The sequence below is a fragment of the Mytilus californianus genome, unplaced genomic scaffold (genome assembly GCF_021869535.1).
Source record: "Mytilus californianus isolate M0D057914Y unplaced genomic scaffold, xbMytCali1.0.p SCAF_2, whole genome shotgun sequence".
Taxonomy (NCBI): domain Eukaryota; kingdom Metazoa; phylum Mollusca; class Bivalvia; order Mytilida; family Mytilidae; genus Mytilus; species Mytilus californianus.
In genome coordinates, this window is record NW_026262668.1 from 84,756,951 (window position 1) to 84,772,260 (window position 15,310).

The window sequence follows — 15,310 nt, forward strand, 5'->3', positions numbered from 1 at the left end:
TTCAATTTGTCATCCATATGTACAGAAACTACATGCTCACTTAGAGAATTCAATCATTCACCTGGCTTAAAAACAGGAAACATTAAAATCGAAATCAAAAGTTTGATCCATCCTTCACATACATTGTACTAAGTTAGACTTTGATTTGTTTTTCTTGTAGATTTGTTCCTTTGTTCATTTTATGCTGTCCACAGTTTCTCTTTATCTAATATAGGTTACAAGGTAATGACAAAAAGGCAAAAACATGTTTCTGTGCGTATTCAGTAGACTTTGGCCTATTACTATACCAATTGCTCAAACAGTTTACCAAATTGCCGTTTGCATTCATCTCCACAAACTGATTAACTGGTAAAATATTTCAAGTAATTGCTTCCGTGAAAGGTTGTTAGTGTAAAGTGAGTGCAGTGAAAAATAGTTATACTTACCATTCAACTTCAGTTACAAGTAATTATTGTCTGTGTCATGAAATTCAAACATAAAAAAATGACTTGGCATAATATGAGGCACTGGTTTAAAAAGGTCGAACTTTGACAAGAGAACTTTTATCCTAAATAAATTTTATGAATAATTAGTTCAAAACATTGTTTTGTTGGTCAATAAGTTATAGCTTTGTTTTCTAACAGGAAGTTATTGCGTATTTATAATTTGGATATTTTTTAAAGCAATTACTAATCTTCTAATAATAAAGGGAAATAATTTACATTATGATCCAGAAAATTTTGTTCTGTCAACTATCAACTTCCTTCATATAGAAATTGTATAGGTAATTTGTTCTAAACATTATTTCAATTATTATTAAACTATTATCCTCTGTTCTTCAAAGAATATTGAAATCTAATTTTAAGATGATTAAAATTTTGAAAAAAAAACTTTTGAAAACATATTATGGAACACATTCAAAGTTGTATAAATCATAGCTTCCTGTAAATTAAGAACGTATCAAAATTTTACTGTTCAAAATACTTAGGATTTTCTACCCCCGAGGATTAGATTACTTATAAGCAGTATTTGGCAAAACCTTTCTGAATTTTGTTTCCTCAATTCTACTCCACTTCGTACTTAATTTGGCAGTTCAATTTTTTTATTCGAGCCTCCTGTAGACACAACTTGGGTCTGGCGTTCAAAATAATCAGCCTGGTATCTTTGATTAATTAGTTTTTACAATGACTGAATAATAATTATTTCCCTTTAATGCCAGCAGATCATTTATTGTTATAGAAAAAATTATCTAAATTACAATTACACGATAACTTCCTGTTAGAAAACAAAGCATTACATTTTTGAGTGTCAAATTTAAGATTATCACCATTTTACATCTTACTGGATTAAAATGTTTTAAATATAAATTACATACAGTGAGTATACAAATATTGTGCAAATGATATTGTTATTAGTACAGTTTTAAGGTAGAAAATTGTTTGAGTGCATTAGTTGATTATGTTTAATAGACTGTCTCTATTTTAGCTCCTAACGAGACGTTTTATAATGTATGTCACGTTCACATGTGTTCCACTCACCGAATCGATCAAACTTACTGATTAATTTATTTTTTTAACACTTTCACAAATGTTCTAAAAACCGCTGTTGAGGACAAGTTTGACTCATTGCAAATACTAGTTCATGCTTTGTTAATTTTTTGATTGAAAAACAATAAAAACCTGAATAAATAAATTAATATCTTACAGGTAGCACAAGGTTTTTCTTTTAACTTGGGTTTGAACGTCCTGCTTCCTGTTTATAATATGAAAAATTCAAAATTTCATAAAATTTATCAGAATTCCATTTCAGACACCTTCAAGCATTTATATTTTGACTAACTGCTAAGATGAAAAACATACTATTGCAAACAAATCTTTAGAATCATACTTACTTATGTGTTTAAGAACATTGACTGATAAAAGATGAATTAAGTACTTTTGACGTTGTATTCACATTTTAATTGGCCTTTTTATGTATTTATTTTTACTAGGCCATAGGGCTTTATGCATATTTTTCATTTTTATATCTATTTTACCAACAAACACTTACTGCAAGTTGACCATATTGTAGACTGATTTGTTTGACCTTAAACTGCCTATGACCTTTGAAATCTGCTACAAGGAAATGAATGCAATCAACTATTATATAATTTCAAATCGATATTTGCAAACATGGTTTCACAAAATAATAAACAAACATTTTTTTTCAAAATTATCAAGTAAAATGTTAAAATTGACAAAATTTTGTATCTCCTTCATTAAAGGTATCGGGAAGAAAGTTTACCTTTCTACCTGAATGTACCTGTAAGGATGCACTATGTCTATGAGTTAGGCCTACTACTAATAAAAGAGTCAGTTGAAAATATATAATACGATTGTTAGACTCATTATAACGGATACGTTCATTTATATCATGTTTAGTCCAGTCCCTTAGACAAATTTGTTTGATTGCGTAATTGGTCAAATCTCATACTTTTCGCACGATTTCGGATACTCCTGAATTGAGATCGTTTGACGCCAGAGCCTCACATTGATGTTTTGTTTACAATCGGAAAATTTTATTCTTAATTTACTACTCCAGCTCACTGAAGTCTTTCTGAGTGTTATGTTTTATTTTTCAAAATTATAATTCGATATATATTGTAATGCCTGAACTATTTGTAATAAATGTAACTTAAAACCGTGTCATCAAAGTTTAATCGCGAGTGCGCCGGAATAGATTTAAATCCAAATTCGTCATGTCAGTTATACAATCATCGTAACAATGAATTTATATGTATGGTTTGTGGTTTTCAATGGTAGTTATCTTTCATTTTAGTTTCTTTTGACAATCTTATTGCAAAAAAAGGATAGAGACTCCTTGTATGAGTCATATGATATGAATTGGGTTTTCCGGAAGCTTATTTGCAGTTTCGCACCAAACTAGAAGAGATACGGTGAAACTGTAAAAAATGCAAAAACAAATATGATCAGTCGACTCCTCATTAGAGTAACCTTCCTTTTATATTTTTTCCCATTTTTATTGCGTATTTGGTGAAAACTATAGGAGACTTGAAAGAGAGAAAGTATAAAAAGCAAAAATGATCAGCAAAATTAGATAAGATCTACAAATAAGTATTAAGACAGAACTCATGCTCAAAATTATGTTTTTGTATTGTTTTTGTTTTATCCAAATATCTTAAAACTGTAAAAGATACGCTATTAACGGCGCAAGATTTACAAAATCATATGTCAATATGAATGAAATCGTCGACTGACGACATATACAAGTTGTTGCCTATTACTACATTTTAAACCCATTTTTTTCATTTTTATTATTATCTTAAAATATAATGGATATACTGAAACTGTCCAGCAATAATCATCAACATGACAAAACATTTCTGACACGGTTTGCATTCAACACAAATATTCTTATTGCAATGTATCAATATTTTGCAAAATTGCCAGTTGGGCGATAAAGGCTCTTTGAAGTCTCTTGCCATATACATGTTTATGCATTTTACTGTGTTTCATTTACTTTAATGAAACAAACCAATTGGTTTGACTTTCGTAAGTTAATTGTTACAGATACCAATGGTCAATATACATATAACATATGTCATGATCAAATAATTAGCGGATACATCTCTTAAAGTAGATTATAAAAATATTAATAAGAAAGATTATGAAAATATTAATCTTGATACAGGATTTGAAATAGTCTAGTATTTAAACTGTAGATAATAATTAACTTTTATAGTTTTTTGTTTTTTTTTTTTGACAGCAAGTGTGGTAAGGTGGTGAAATCATTTTATTTACTTGAATATATATATTTTATATATGTGCAATGGCAAATTTTCTATTTTATTTTTGTGTTAGAAGAGTTCACTGTATTTTTCTAACCGGTTATTTGGGACACATATCATCACACACATATCATAGCAACGCAGAAGTGTTTGCCAGTAACATTTTGAAATTCTTTGGGGGCAAAATCATAGCTATTGTCTTCGAATGTAGTCACTAACTGTTTACCTTTTTTTCAGTTGAATTGCAAGAAAAGACATTTAAATGAATCCTCAATGTGCAAAGTGTGAGAAAACTGTTTATCCGGTGGAAAAACTCAACTGTCTTGATAAGGTATGTATTTATTGAATGTATGCTCTTATAACATTGGCAAATTTCTCAAAAAAAGAACCAATAAATGTTTGTTCGTCGTAATATTTGTATTTTAATAGCAAAGTTGCATCATTTTCGATTGATATATCATAATTTTGTCATTATAGATTTATTTCATATGTAACTTGTTATTACGTGTTTATTTCAGTACTGGCACAAGAGTTGTTTCAAGTGTGAATCCTGTAACTTGAAGTTAACCATGAAAAACTATAAAGGTTACAACAAGCTACCCTATTGTGCAACGTAAGTTAGGCTTTATAAATGCTGATATATAATAATGCATGTAGGTCCAAATAAGATAAATAATTTTGCTGTTTGTTCAGGTGCATAGGTCCAGTTGTTATTTGAGACCTTTCCATATTTAAGAGCATCCCGCCACATACTTTTAACTACATAGTGAACGGATGCTTTCAAACTTTTAAGTACCTGTTTAATTTTGAGGTTCTTAATTGTTTTACGTGTTTGAATTCACTAAATTTTGGTTTGAAGTTAAAATCGGTATCTTGAGATTATATTTCAGAATAGAAATAACATGATTTTGAATTGGATTGTTACTGGCAGCTTTGATGTATTAAGTTATCATAAGACATTTCATAATCATTATGAAATATTCCCAACTAAATAACAGATCAAACGAGCGTGTTTTAATAAAAGCACAGTATGCAAACAAATACGGTTTGCCATTCATTTTTTAGATAAACTTTCATCTTTTAGCCAATATATTTTTTCTGAAGATCAAGTGTTCGAATTTCTATATAATCACATTTTTTCGGTTCAAATATTGGTTAGTCAATTGATGTCATCTGTTTCTTTTTTTCTTCAAATCAGACATTACCCAACAACAAAGTTTACAGCAGTAGCAGACACCCCCGAGAACAAAAGACTCCAACAAAATACGTCAATGCAGAGTAACGTAAGTCATTAATGGGTTGCTTTCTATTTGTATAAATGGTATTGGTTAAGTAAAACCATCAATAGCTAGAGGTATAGGGGGAGGGTTGATATCTCACAAAACATGTTTAACCCCGCCGCATTTTTGCGCCTGTCCCAAGTCAGGAGCCTTTGACCTTTGTTAGTCTTGTATGTTTTTAACTTTTAGTTCATTTATATGTTTTGGAGTTTAGTGTGACGTCCATTTTCATTGAACTAGTACATATTTTTGTTAAGGGGTCAGCTGAAGCCCACCTCCGGGTGCGGGATTTTCTCGCTGTGTTGAAGAGCCATTGGTGGCCTTCGGCTGTTTTCTGCTCTTTGGTATGGTTGTTGTCTCTTTGACACATTCCCCATTCCCATTCTCAATTTTTATTAGCTATGAGTTAGACAAAAATTGTAATTATACTATCCTTTTTGTTTCAAGCATTAGTAAAACGGAATTTTGTTATATTCAAGCAGTAAGTTTGGAGCAAATTGGTCAAAATAAGTTTAAAAGCATCGCTGATGTATTAATGACTTGCAAAGGAATAATTCGACATCATGTGAAACCGTATTCATGTGAACTTCAATTTAACCTCTTAGCTGTAGATGGGTTACGTATGCAATAGGCGTGATCAGCTATTGAAAGAAAAAAATGTCAACATTGAAAGTAAAACAAGGGTGAACCATTTCGTTGACTGATTCGATCCACAAACAAACATTCTTATACAGGTAAAAACGATGATTAACATAATGTTTTAACCTACAACATGAAATCAAACAGACCTAGACATATTCAATTACACGTGGTCGCTATCTATTCATATTCATATTAACACATGTATGTTTATATCGGGTTATATGACCGTCTGCAGTATTCGGAGGTCATCTCGATGGTTAACTAGATGGCGTCTAGACTAAAATACACACGAAATGCTGATATATACTATCGCGTCCATGCATTGTTAATTGTTTATTTTAGACTTTTTCTATATAAAATTTATATTTGAATATAAGAATTTGATTCAAATCGGTGAACATGAATTTGACAGCTAATGCCCCTTTAATAATCACAGTTTACCTATAGTTTACTTTATGCCTCTCATTGGATATGATTTTCTTTGATAACATATTCGGTTTTATTTGATTTATATGTCAAAGGTCATATAGAATGTGGCGGGGTTAAAGTAGTTTGAAGGCACCAACCCTCCCCATAACCTGGGACAGTGGTGTAAAAGTACAACATAAGAACAAACTAATAATAAAATCAGTTGAAAAGGGCTTAACTCGTCAGATGGATACAAAAACCTTATTTTTAGAATCATTTATTCGTTGAAACCATACAAGGGCAAATGGGCAAGCACTTTTGCGCTGCTTTTTAAGAAATAAAACCCGTGTCAGTCTCGTTCATAATGTATGGAAAATCTTGTTTATAGAAACTACGTTTGTGTGCGTTTGTAAAAATGGGTATAGTAGATTACATCTGACGGCAGGCACTATCACAAAAGATCATTGTAAACTATGAAATTCAGATACGATCCGGGTAAACTTATCGATCCTTTGAATAAACTTATTCGAAAAGGTTACCAACTCAACACTATAATTAGATCTTTGAATATTGTTTTTATTGGTATGGATATTGATTTTGTAAATTAAAATCAAACTAAAGATCACTTTTATATACATATGCACATTCATGGCTCTACAATCTGTCGATACCTGTATCTTGGCATTGCACAAGGTCATGTTTTTCTCTGACTGTTAATGACGTCTTTACACTAAATCCATTGGACGTTGGATGTGTACTGATTGATATTTTAGTCTTAGATACATGATTTTTTTATTTGTTGTCATTGGCTTTGAACTAGCTGTCAGTAACTGCGAGAACTCTCAGATCTGTACTTATTGTCTTTGTGTTGTTGGGATGTATAAGTACCCTGCCAAGTCAACTCTGTGTTTTTGTTAGATGTATTTCTGCTTTGTATCCATCTGATGAGATAAGCCCTTTTCAACTGATTTTATTATTAGTTTGTTCTTATGTTGTACTTTACACCATTGTCCCAGGTTATGGGGAGGGTTGGCGCCTTCAAACTAGTTTAACCCCGCCACATTCTATATGTGCCTGTCCCAGGTCTGACTGACTATGCGGTATGGGTTTTATTCATTGTTGAAGGCCGTACGGTGACCTATAGTTGTTAATGTCTGTGTCATTTGGTCTCTTGTGAAGACTTGTCTCATTGGCAATCATACCACATTTTCTTATTTTTATATGTATCGGGACTCGGATGAACATTGACGTATTGTAGAAGACTGCATCGATTTATCTCAATATGTCGTTTGGTTATTTGTACCCTAGGGTATCTGTCTGATTGAGGTTTACCCATCGTCTCCTTGTATACTTCAGCTAGTACACTTCCTGTAGTCTTTTTCTGAAACAAATAATAACACATTGTCTAATTTAAAAATACTACTGTCATACTTTAAGGACCAATATGTTCCAATCATTTCTTATACCTATACCACACATATTGCATCTTAAGTTTTTAACTGCAAGTTTATACATATTGTAGGATCTTATTTATGAAGACTCTAAATCTCATGATTTCAATTGTGCAACTTCCCCATTCATGTATTATCCAGCTGGTCACGTTATAATCGGTGAATCTATCATTTTCTTTGAAATGTGTTGATCAAAGGATCAAAATACCGCGTAAAATTTAACCCTGGTTTTGTTTTGGTTCGTGTTGCTTTTTCTTTAGTTTTGCGTGTTGAAATGTGGTCTTTTTATCTGTTTGTCTATTTAGTTCAACCATGGTGTTGTCTACTTTTCTTTGATCTTCGACTTCGATTTTTGATCCCCCTGATATTTTCTCCCTTTTTTAATCCAACTTGTTAAATGGATTAAATTTGTAACCGTACTGTGCGAAACTTCTTTCATTTTAAGATTGTATACCATAAAGAGTTTGAAGGACAGAAGGGACAATTTACTGCAGTCGATGACTCAGGGAAACAGGATTTTACTGAGCAATTACAACAAAAAGCCCAAGTCGATCCGCCCCAACCGGAAACTGTTGAATTGATACGTTCTCAGGGTGAGTTTATCTTATGGGTTTTCATTGAGAAAATGGGAAGCATTAAGTTTTCCAATGAAATTTATATATTAATGTATCAAAATCATTTGAGGAAACCGTAATGTTTTTTCGTCTGTTTTTCTGCCTGTTTGTCACAATGGTTGTTACATCTGTTTCGGATGCATTCAAATGTGATGCAACTTGGCAAAATGTATCTATATGACTTGTAGTTGTGTACCTCCATTCTTGTCTTTTGTTATCAGATTGATTTTTGAGGAAACAGTGACCTTCCTATATTCACATATTTCAGGATATAATTTCCCTTTGAACCACATAGAAACAGAAAAGGGGAAACTAAGATTTATATGTCAAAGACAAATTATTACGATATATGCGAAAATCGCGTCAATTTTGATTGGTGGGCAACATTTGTGACAAAGTTCTCTCATTGGTAATAATATCACATCTTTATATTTCATATTGATTGCTTTGATTGATTCCAGCACCAGCACCAGAACCAGATCCTACACAAGAAATGCTGCAACAATCTGCTGAAGATGACGTAAGTTTGTAGCAAAAAAATAAGTATTTGCTCGTAACTTGTCAGTGTGTTAAAATCATAACTTTAAAAACGAGAGAGAGATGCCTTATGTATCTTATTTACCAAACTTTGATTCAAGTTGAGCTGAAGACAACATTGTTTAATAATTTTGCACATAGTAGTCAACATTATAAAATCGTCAAAAACTAAATAGTTAAATAACAAATCAGTTAATATGACTAACGGTAATGTCTGGAATGACCTGAAAAATCCAGGAATATTGGATGGAATCACAAAATCCAATGTAAGTAATCCTCCACGGACTCGTAAATAAATGGGGCTAGACACCGTTTATGAAAAGAGATGTTAAATATTTTAAAAGCTGACTATTGCTCTTTATAAATTCCAGGCTATTTATCGCGCCCTTTATGATTACGCAGCAGGTGATGATGACGAGGTCAGCTTTAATGAGGGAGATATCATTACAGATTGTGAGATAATAGATGATTCTTGGTTGAAAGGTACAGTGATGTCAACTGGAGAACATGGGATGATGCCATCGAATTATCTCGAAAAGCTTTAAAAACCGTGACCTAAGCAGCTTGTTTTTAGTGTTCAGACTTAAATTTAGTTGTTATTTGTTATTTCATGGTGCGAGACATAATGTTTTTTTTCTGTGAAACAAAAGAAAAAATGTGTTTTTCGAAGATAGTTATATGAGAATTTCTGTAGTTTCAGATAATTTTTGTTGACGTCAGTCAATTTTGGTTTCAATTTTTCTTGGATATCATATTGCTTTATCACAACTGATAATATAATCACTATATTATAATATGCATTTGTTCTTCTAACTCAATTGACTCTGAATGAGTTGAGTTACATTGTAATCAGAATAAAAACTTAATTGCAGTGTTCACGGTTTGCTTATCCCGATTCTGATTAAAACTGCTAAAATCTTCTTCACTTCATTATCGGGAATTTTTCAGACATTACTCTTTTTTCGATTTGAATGATTTATGCATTGTATATTTACATAAATATATAATAACTCTGTGCCTATCAAAATTATACAAGAACAAAAATGGCACACTTAAGGAAAAATACGTCTTAGCAATGGTTTGTAATTTTACAGTTAACTGCTTTAATGCCTTTGTTATTTCAAATTCTTTTTCTACTTTAATACTACGAAATAAAGAAAGTATTTCATATGTGTCAGTGAGGCAATAATATATAGTAGTTGTAAAAAACGAATGGCAATATTTCCTAAAAATATGTCTTCCCATGACAGGTCGCATTCTACACAAACCGTTTACAGTAGTTACATAATTATTATTTTGTCATCCGCCATCACTAGTTGGGTGACCATTATGGAATGTCCGTTTCACAGATGAAGACGGATATGTGCCAATCGTCGTAACCTCAATCCCGTCCTCCTTTTTCCGAATGTGACCTACCGAATTAGGCCCATCACTAGGTTTGTACTTATATGACAACACGACGTAGAGCAGGATCTTTTTAAACTTCTGGAACACTTGAGATCACCCCCGGTTTTGGTGGAGGTTCGTGTTGCTCAATCTTGAGTTTTTTATGTTGTGTTTTGCATTCTGTTTGTCTTTTTGGTCTTTTTCTTTTTCTTTTTCTTTTTTTATTTTTGGCATGGCGTCATCAGTTTATTTTCGACTTACGAGTTTGAATATCCCTTTGGTATATTTCGCCTCTCTTTTATAAGATACACAAACTGTCTTCATGTTTTCATGAAACAGGCAATATCCTCTTTCTTTTTTTTATGATAACATTTTGTAAAATAATTTTGGTGCATATTTGCAATATAGTATTGAATTTAGTTTACATTCATAATAAGTTAAGCAAAGTTTGCGTAAAAACGGCACTTAACTCCATTTCTCTGACGCTTTTCAACAATTTCAATTTACATGCCAGTTAAGACATTTGTTCCTAATTTTCAAATAATAAGATCAAACTCCGACGATATTTCGTCATATGACAGGTGGTATTCTTTACAAACCGGTTTACGGCATTCACATAATCATTATTATGGCATTCCTTTTTTTTTTATTCCTTGAACTTCTGTCTAATTGACGTATTTCCAACAACTCCTTCATAGTAAAGTATAAAATGAATCTAAAATAACAAAGACATTTACGGAGTTAATATGTAACTGTAAAATTACTTCACAAGTTCTATGATCATGAACTGTTCATTATTAATGACCGTTATTATATCGGTAGCATTAAAATGTGCTTTGATTAATGAACATGCTGTCTGTAACAAATATAATTTTTATATTATACTTATATTCTAGTATTATTATGCTTTCTTAAATAAAGGTCTCATCGCGTTTTGTGTATTTTATTATATCTCTTCTCTCCACTGAAGTACAAGACACGCAATGATATAGGCATGGAAGAATAACATGGAAAATTGCCATAAAAATCGCTGTTTCGACAGTAAATATTAGGTCGGTGATATTGGGATACTAGCATTGATATAATAGTTGGCAAATCGGGATTTGTAATGGAACTTTAAAAGCATAAGTAAGACGCTGGTACCGAAATGAGGTAAAATTACTCAAAGAGTGAATATATAATGAAGAGTATATCGAGAAATTTTAATATAATTTTTAGGAATACATTTTATTTACTTGAATTTTTTAGAAATTTCAGTTTTGTTAACGTTTTTCAGATAACAAGATCAATACATGTGTTATTTCATCCATACTTTCTTCGGCTACAAAATAGAATTCTTCTTTTTACATCAAGTGCTGTTTTTCATACACGATTGGAATTTTTACGCAATATTGGCGTAAAAACATAATAAAAAGAGAGGTGAAAGATAACAAAGTGATATTCAAACCCATAAGTCGAAAACAAAACGACAATGCCATGACAAGAAAAGAAAAACGACCAAAAGACAAATAACACTTAACATAAAAAAAACTTAAGACTGAGTAACACGAACAACACAAAAACCGAATTTTTAAACAAACTCATAAAAAATAGAAAGATCGTAGAATAAAATTAAGGTCACTCAATATACAGAAAAGCAACAGAGATAATAAAAAAACTCATCAAAGATACCAAGCTTATAATTTGGAAGGACAGACGCACATTTAGTCTTCATAAGATTCATCAGTAGCGCCAGAATAAAAACAGTAGGAAGTCCAAATCAAAATATACAAATAAACGTATGTACAAGAGAAATGTCCATACAAGAGTTTTTTTTTTCTGTATTTTGACCTTAATTTTGTTCTCACTCGTCTGTTGTCAAGTTGTTACGTAAAACCTTTGCTGTGTGTACATCACAAGTCCAAATGTCCAAAAATGTGCTGTAATGTATGGTTCGTTGTCAGATCAAAAGAAACCAATTACTGTAAAGATACTGATGTTCGCGATTTATTTACGCAACTTTCGCTAGAATTAAAAATACGCAAATACGTTTGAACTTGGGTCTTCCATTATATCATGGAACACAGAAAGGAAATAAGAAAATTATGAAAATAAATTGCTTCGAAGTCAACTAGACCAGGCTAAACGCGAAAAAAAGTTTCCACGAAAATAAGTTGGTTTATAGTATAGCATATGTGTTATTGTTTTGCCAGACAAGTTCTAACGTCTTTGTTAAATGTCAACCACAACTACATAATCGACTTTATTTTATAAAAAAATCAAATTCAAAAATATCATGAGCGTGTCAGAGTAAAATGGTAGATTTAAAAGTATTCACAATACAATTAATCGATACCGTAGACAGCATCTAGAAACTCTTGGTAGATCTGATAAGAATGAAAATTGCCAAATGTGGTCTCGGATCCACATGAAAATAGGGGAGGAAAAGAGGTATTTGTATACACAAGAAACCGCACATCTTTTAGACTGTATGAGTAAGAAAGAAAAACTAATGAGTGCTAAGACTCTGCAACATGTTAAATATGATCTGATATCTCGGCTTAGCAAAAACATAAATCGTTACAAAATGTGGACAATTTTACACATAACAATATACATGAACATGATACAACATCTTGTGGCAACTCAAGTAATTGAGAGTCAGATTCACTAAAGATCTGAAGTTTTAAAAGACATATTAACACATTTGGAATTTGAAGTTGTCAAACAAGACAATAAAGTAACCACCTGCCTTGACAAAGTTTGTGATAAGCATATACATTGTACAATAAACACAAATCGAAGAGATAAAAGCGTAGAAAACCCAAATGGGAATAGAATGTTAATTGAACTGGTACAAGAAGGTAAAGCCAATATTTAAAAGGTTTTTGGATGTATCCGAAAATGAGTATGATAGCTTTCCGCAATTCAAATTTTACAATAATCAATATAATAAGAATATATGGAATTTTACACATAACGAAACTGTCACAAATGATAACGACATCTTGCAAAAATAAGATGTCTGATGGCTTCAAGAACTTGGTTGCTTAAACAAATGAAGAGAAGAAAGTTTTTTTTTCCAATACGTAATATTTGAATAAACTTTAGCAAGCTGCCATTATAATGTTTTAGAACACTGGTTGCTTCTGAATATAAACTAGAATCATAATTTTAGTTCTAAATATTACCAAGCATTTTGGATGAACTTTTAGAAACTGTTCTCAAATATATATATTGAATATTATGAAGTCTTTCTAAGAGGAGACTTTGAAGCTTGTATTTGTAAAACATTTGATGACGTACATAGCATCTCCGTACTAAAACTTTGCAAGAGACAAGACACATACATAATTTAAATGGAAAAGTTGACGAGAGAGCTTATCAATACGTTTGTATGTGACCCAACGGTAATTATTATATCCATGGAAACAAAACTTATTATTATCACCTACAGAATTGACTGGATTAAAGAAGACGGAGAAGAACAATTTGAGTGTTAAATTTGACTCTGGACACTACAGAACTGGCCTCAGATAAATTTGGCTCTGGACACTACAGAACTGACCTCAGATAAATTCGGCTCTGGACACTACAGAACTGACCTCAGATAAATTTGGCTCTGGACACTACAGAACTGACCTCAGATAAATTTGGCTATTTAGATTCCTTTTGGTCATATAGCTCCTGGCGTTTCTACGTATGTATATACATCAATGTCATTCGGTGTTTAGATTTAAGCGATTCTGGTAATGGTAAATCCAGAGAAGTGCTTCGGACGAACTGCATTTATACAGTTTTATATAATTTAATTAAAACACTTACCAACACAGCATAAGAAATGATTGCAACTCAAAGTGAATATGTTGGTCTTAGAAATGGAAGAGTTTGAACCGAAGAAATCGAGAACGTTTTCAAAAAGGAAATAAACTGCTTTTAAAAGTGTAAACAAGCTGGTCAACAAAAAGTAGAGAGAATTGAAAACTATTGAAAGGATGAAAGGATTGATCAAAACGAGTTAAAAGAGAACTTGAGGTCTTATCAAAGAGAGTTAGACGCATCCTTACGCCAGGATAGCGTTACTTATACATGTAATTATAATGTAAAAGAAAGGCGAAAGATACCAAAGGGATATTCAAAATCATAAGTTGAAAAACAAACCTGACGACACCATTGCAAAAAAAAAAAAATACGAAAAACGATCAAAAGACAAAACATTGTATACAAAACACAACATAGAAGACTAAAAACCTGAGCAACACCAACCCCAACAAAAACCGGGTGTGATTTTAGGTGATCCTGAAGGATGAACAGATCCTGCTTTATATGTGGCACCCGTCGTGATGCTCATTCAAGTACAAACCCGGTGATAAGTATAATTCGGAAGGTCAAATTCAAGGAATAGGGTACGGAATTTTGGACCATAATCGTCGTCATCTGTGAAACAGATATTCCATAACGGTCAACCAACTCGTGATGGTGTCTGTAAAATTTTTGAAGGGATGATTTCAACTTCACCTGTTGGTTCAATCGCTTCCTTGAAAGCAGCAACCCTCTATCGAGGAATTCATAATAAAATGCAAGCTCTGGAATATCGTATCAACTTGGAAAAATATACTTCATATGCAGAGGCGCTGCAGGAATGTTGCTGAATAAAGGGAGGCGAAAGATACCAAAGGGACATTCATACTCATAATTGGACAATAAACTGACAACGCCATGGCTAAAAAAGAAAAAGACAAACAAACAAACAACAGTACACAAAGCACAACACAGACAACTAAAGACAACACGAACCCCACCAAAAACCGGGGGTGATCATAGAAATGGAAAGTTTGCAATTGGGAAGCTGAACTCATCTCTTTTGTCGTAAAGTTTTGTTCTTAACTGATGCTCATTGTAAATTTCTAGATATAAGTCAAGATATGAGGCAGACTTAACTGAATCTTTTGTAGCCTTCATTTTAAGTTCGATGGGATTGATGAGTTCAACATAGTCACCAAACTTTTAATTATTCAGTGAGAGGACATCATCTCCATAGAGGAACGTGAAGTTAAAGGATAATTTAAGAAGCTCAGTATGAAGTCAGCCTCATATGAATAAAGAAACAATTTAACAAGAAAAGAAGCACAGTAGGTTCCCATGAGAATTCCATTTGTTTTTTGAAAAACACGTCTTCAAAATGTAACCAAAACAATTGTCAATAAAGAAATCAAGCATCTTAATAATGTAAGTTTCAGTGAATTT

General features: G+C 32.1%; 1 protein-coding gene across 1 annotated transcript; it reads left to right on the top strand.

The window, feature by feature from the left end:
• Nucleotides 1-1,256: 1,256 nt before the first annotated feature.
• LOC127730326 (LIM and SH3 domain protein 1-like) lies at nt 1,257-11,016 on the top strand. Its single transcript, XM_052238700.1, has 7 exons — nt 1,257-1,355; nt 4,004-4,097; nt 4,285-4,379; nt 4,965-5,049; nt 7,993-8,140; nt 8,623-8,681; nt 9,070-11,016. The coding sequence occupies exons 2-7, from the start codon at nt 4,029-4,031 to the stop codon at nt 9,241-9,243; spliced, it is 630 nt and encodes a 209-aa protein (XP_052094660.1). The 5' UTR covers nt 1,257-1,355; nt 4,004-4,028; the 3' UTR covers nt 9,244-11,016.
• Nucleotides 11,017-15,310: the final 4,294 nt, after the last annotated feature.

Bases quoted from the DNA above. Each gene is read 5' to 3' on its own strand.
- LOC127730326 (XM_052238700.1), top strand. From the start codon at position 4,029: ATGAATCCTCAATGTGCAAAGTGTGAGAAAACTGTTTATCCGGTGGAA. The intron at 5,050-7,992 runs GTAAGTCATTAA...TTTCATTTTAAG, and splicing joins ATACGTCAATGCAGAGTAAC to ATTGTATACCATAAAGAGTT. The intron at 8,141-8,622 runs GTGAGTTTATCT...GATTGATTCCAG, and splicing joins TGAATTGATACGTTCTCAGG to CACCAGCACCAGAACCAGAT.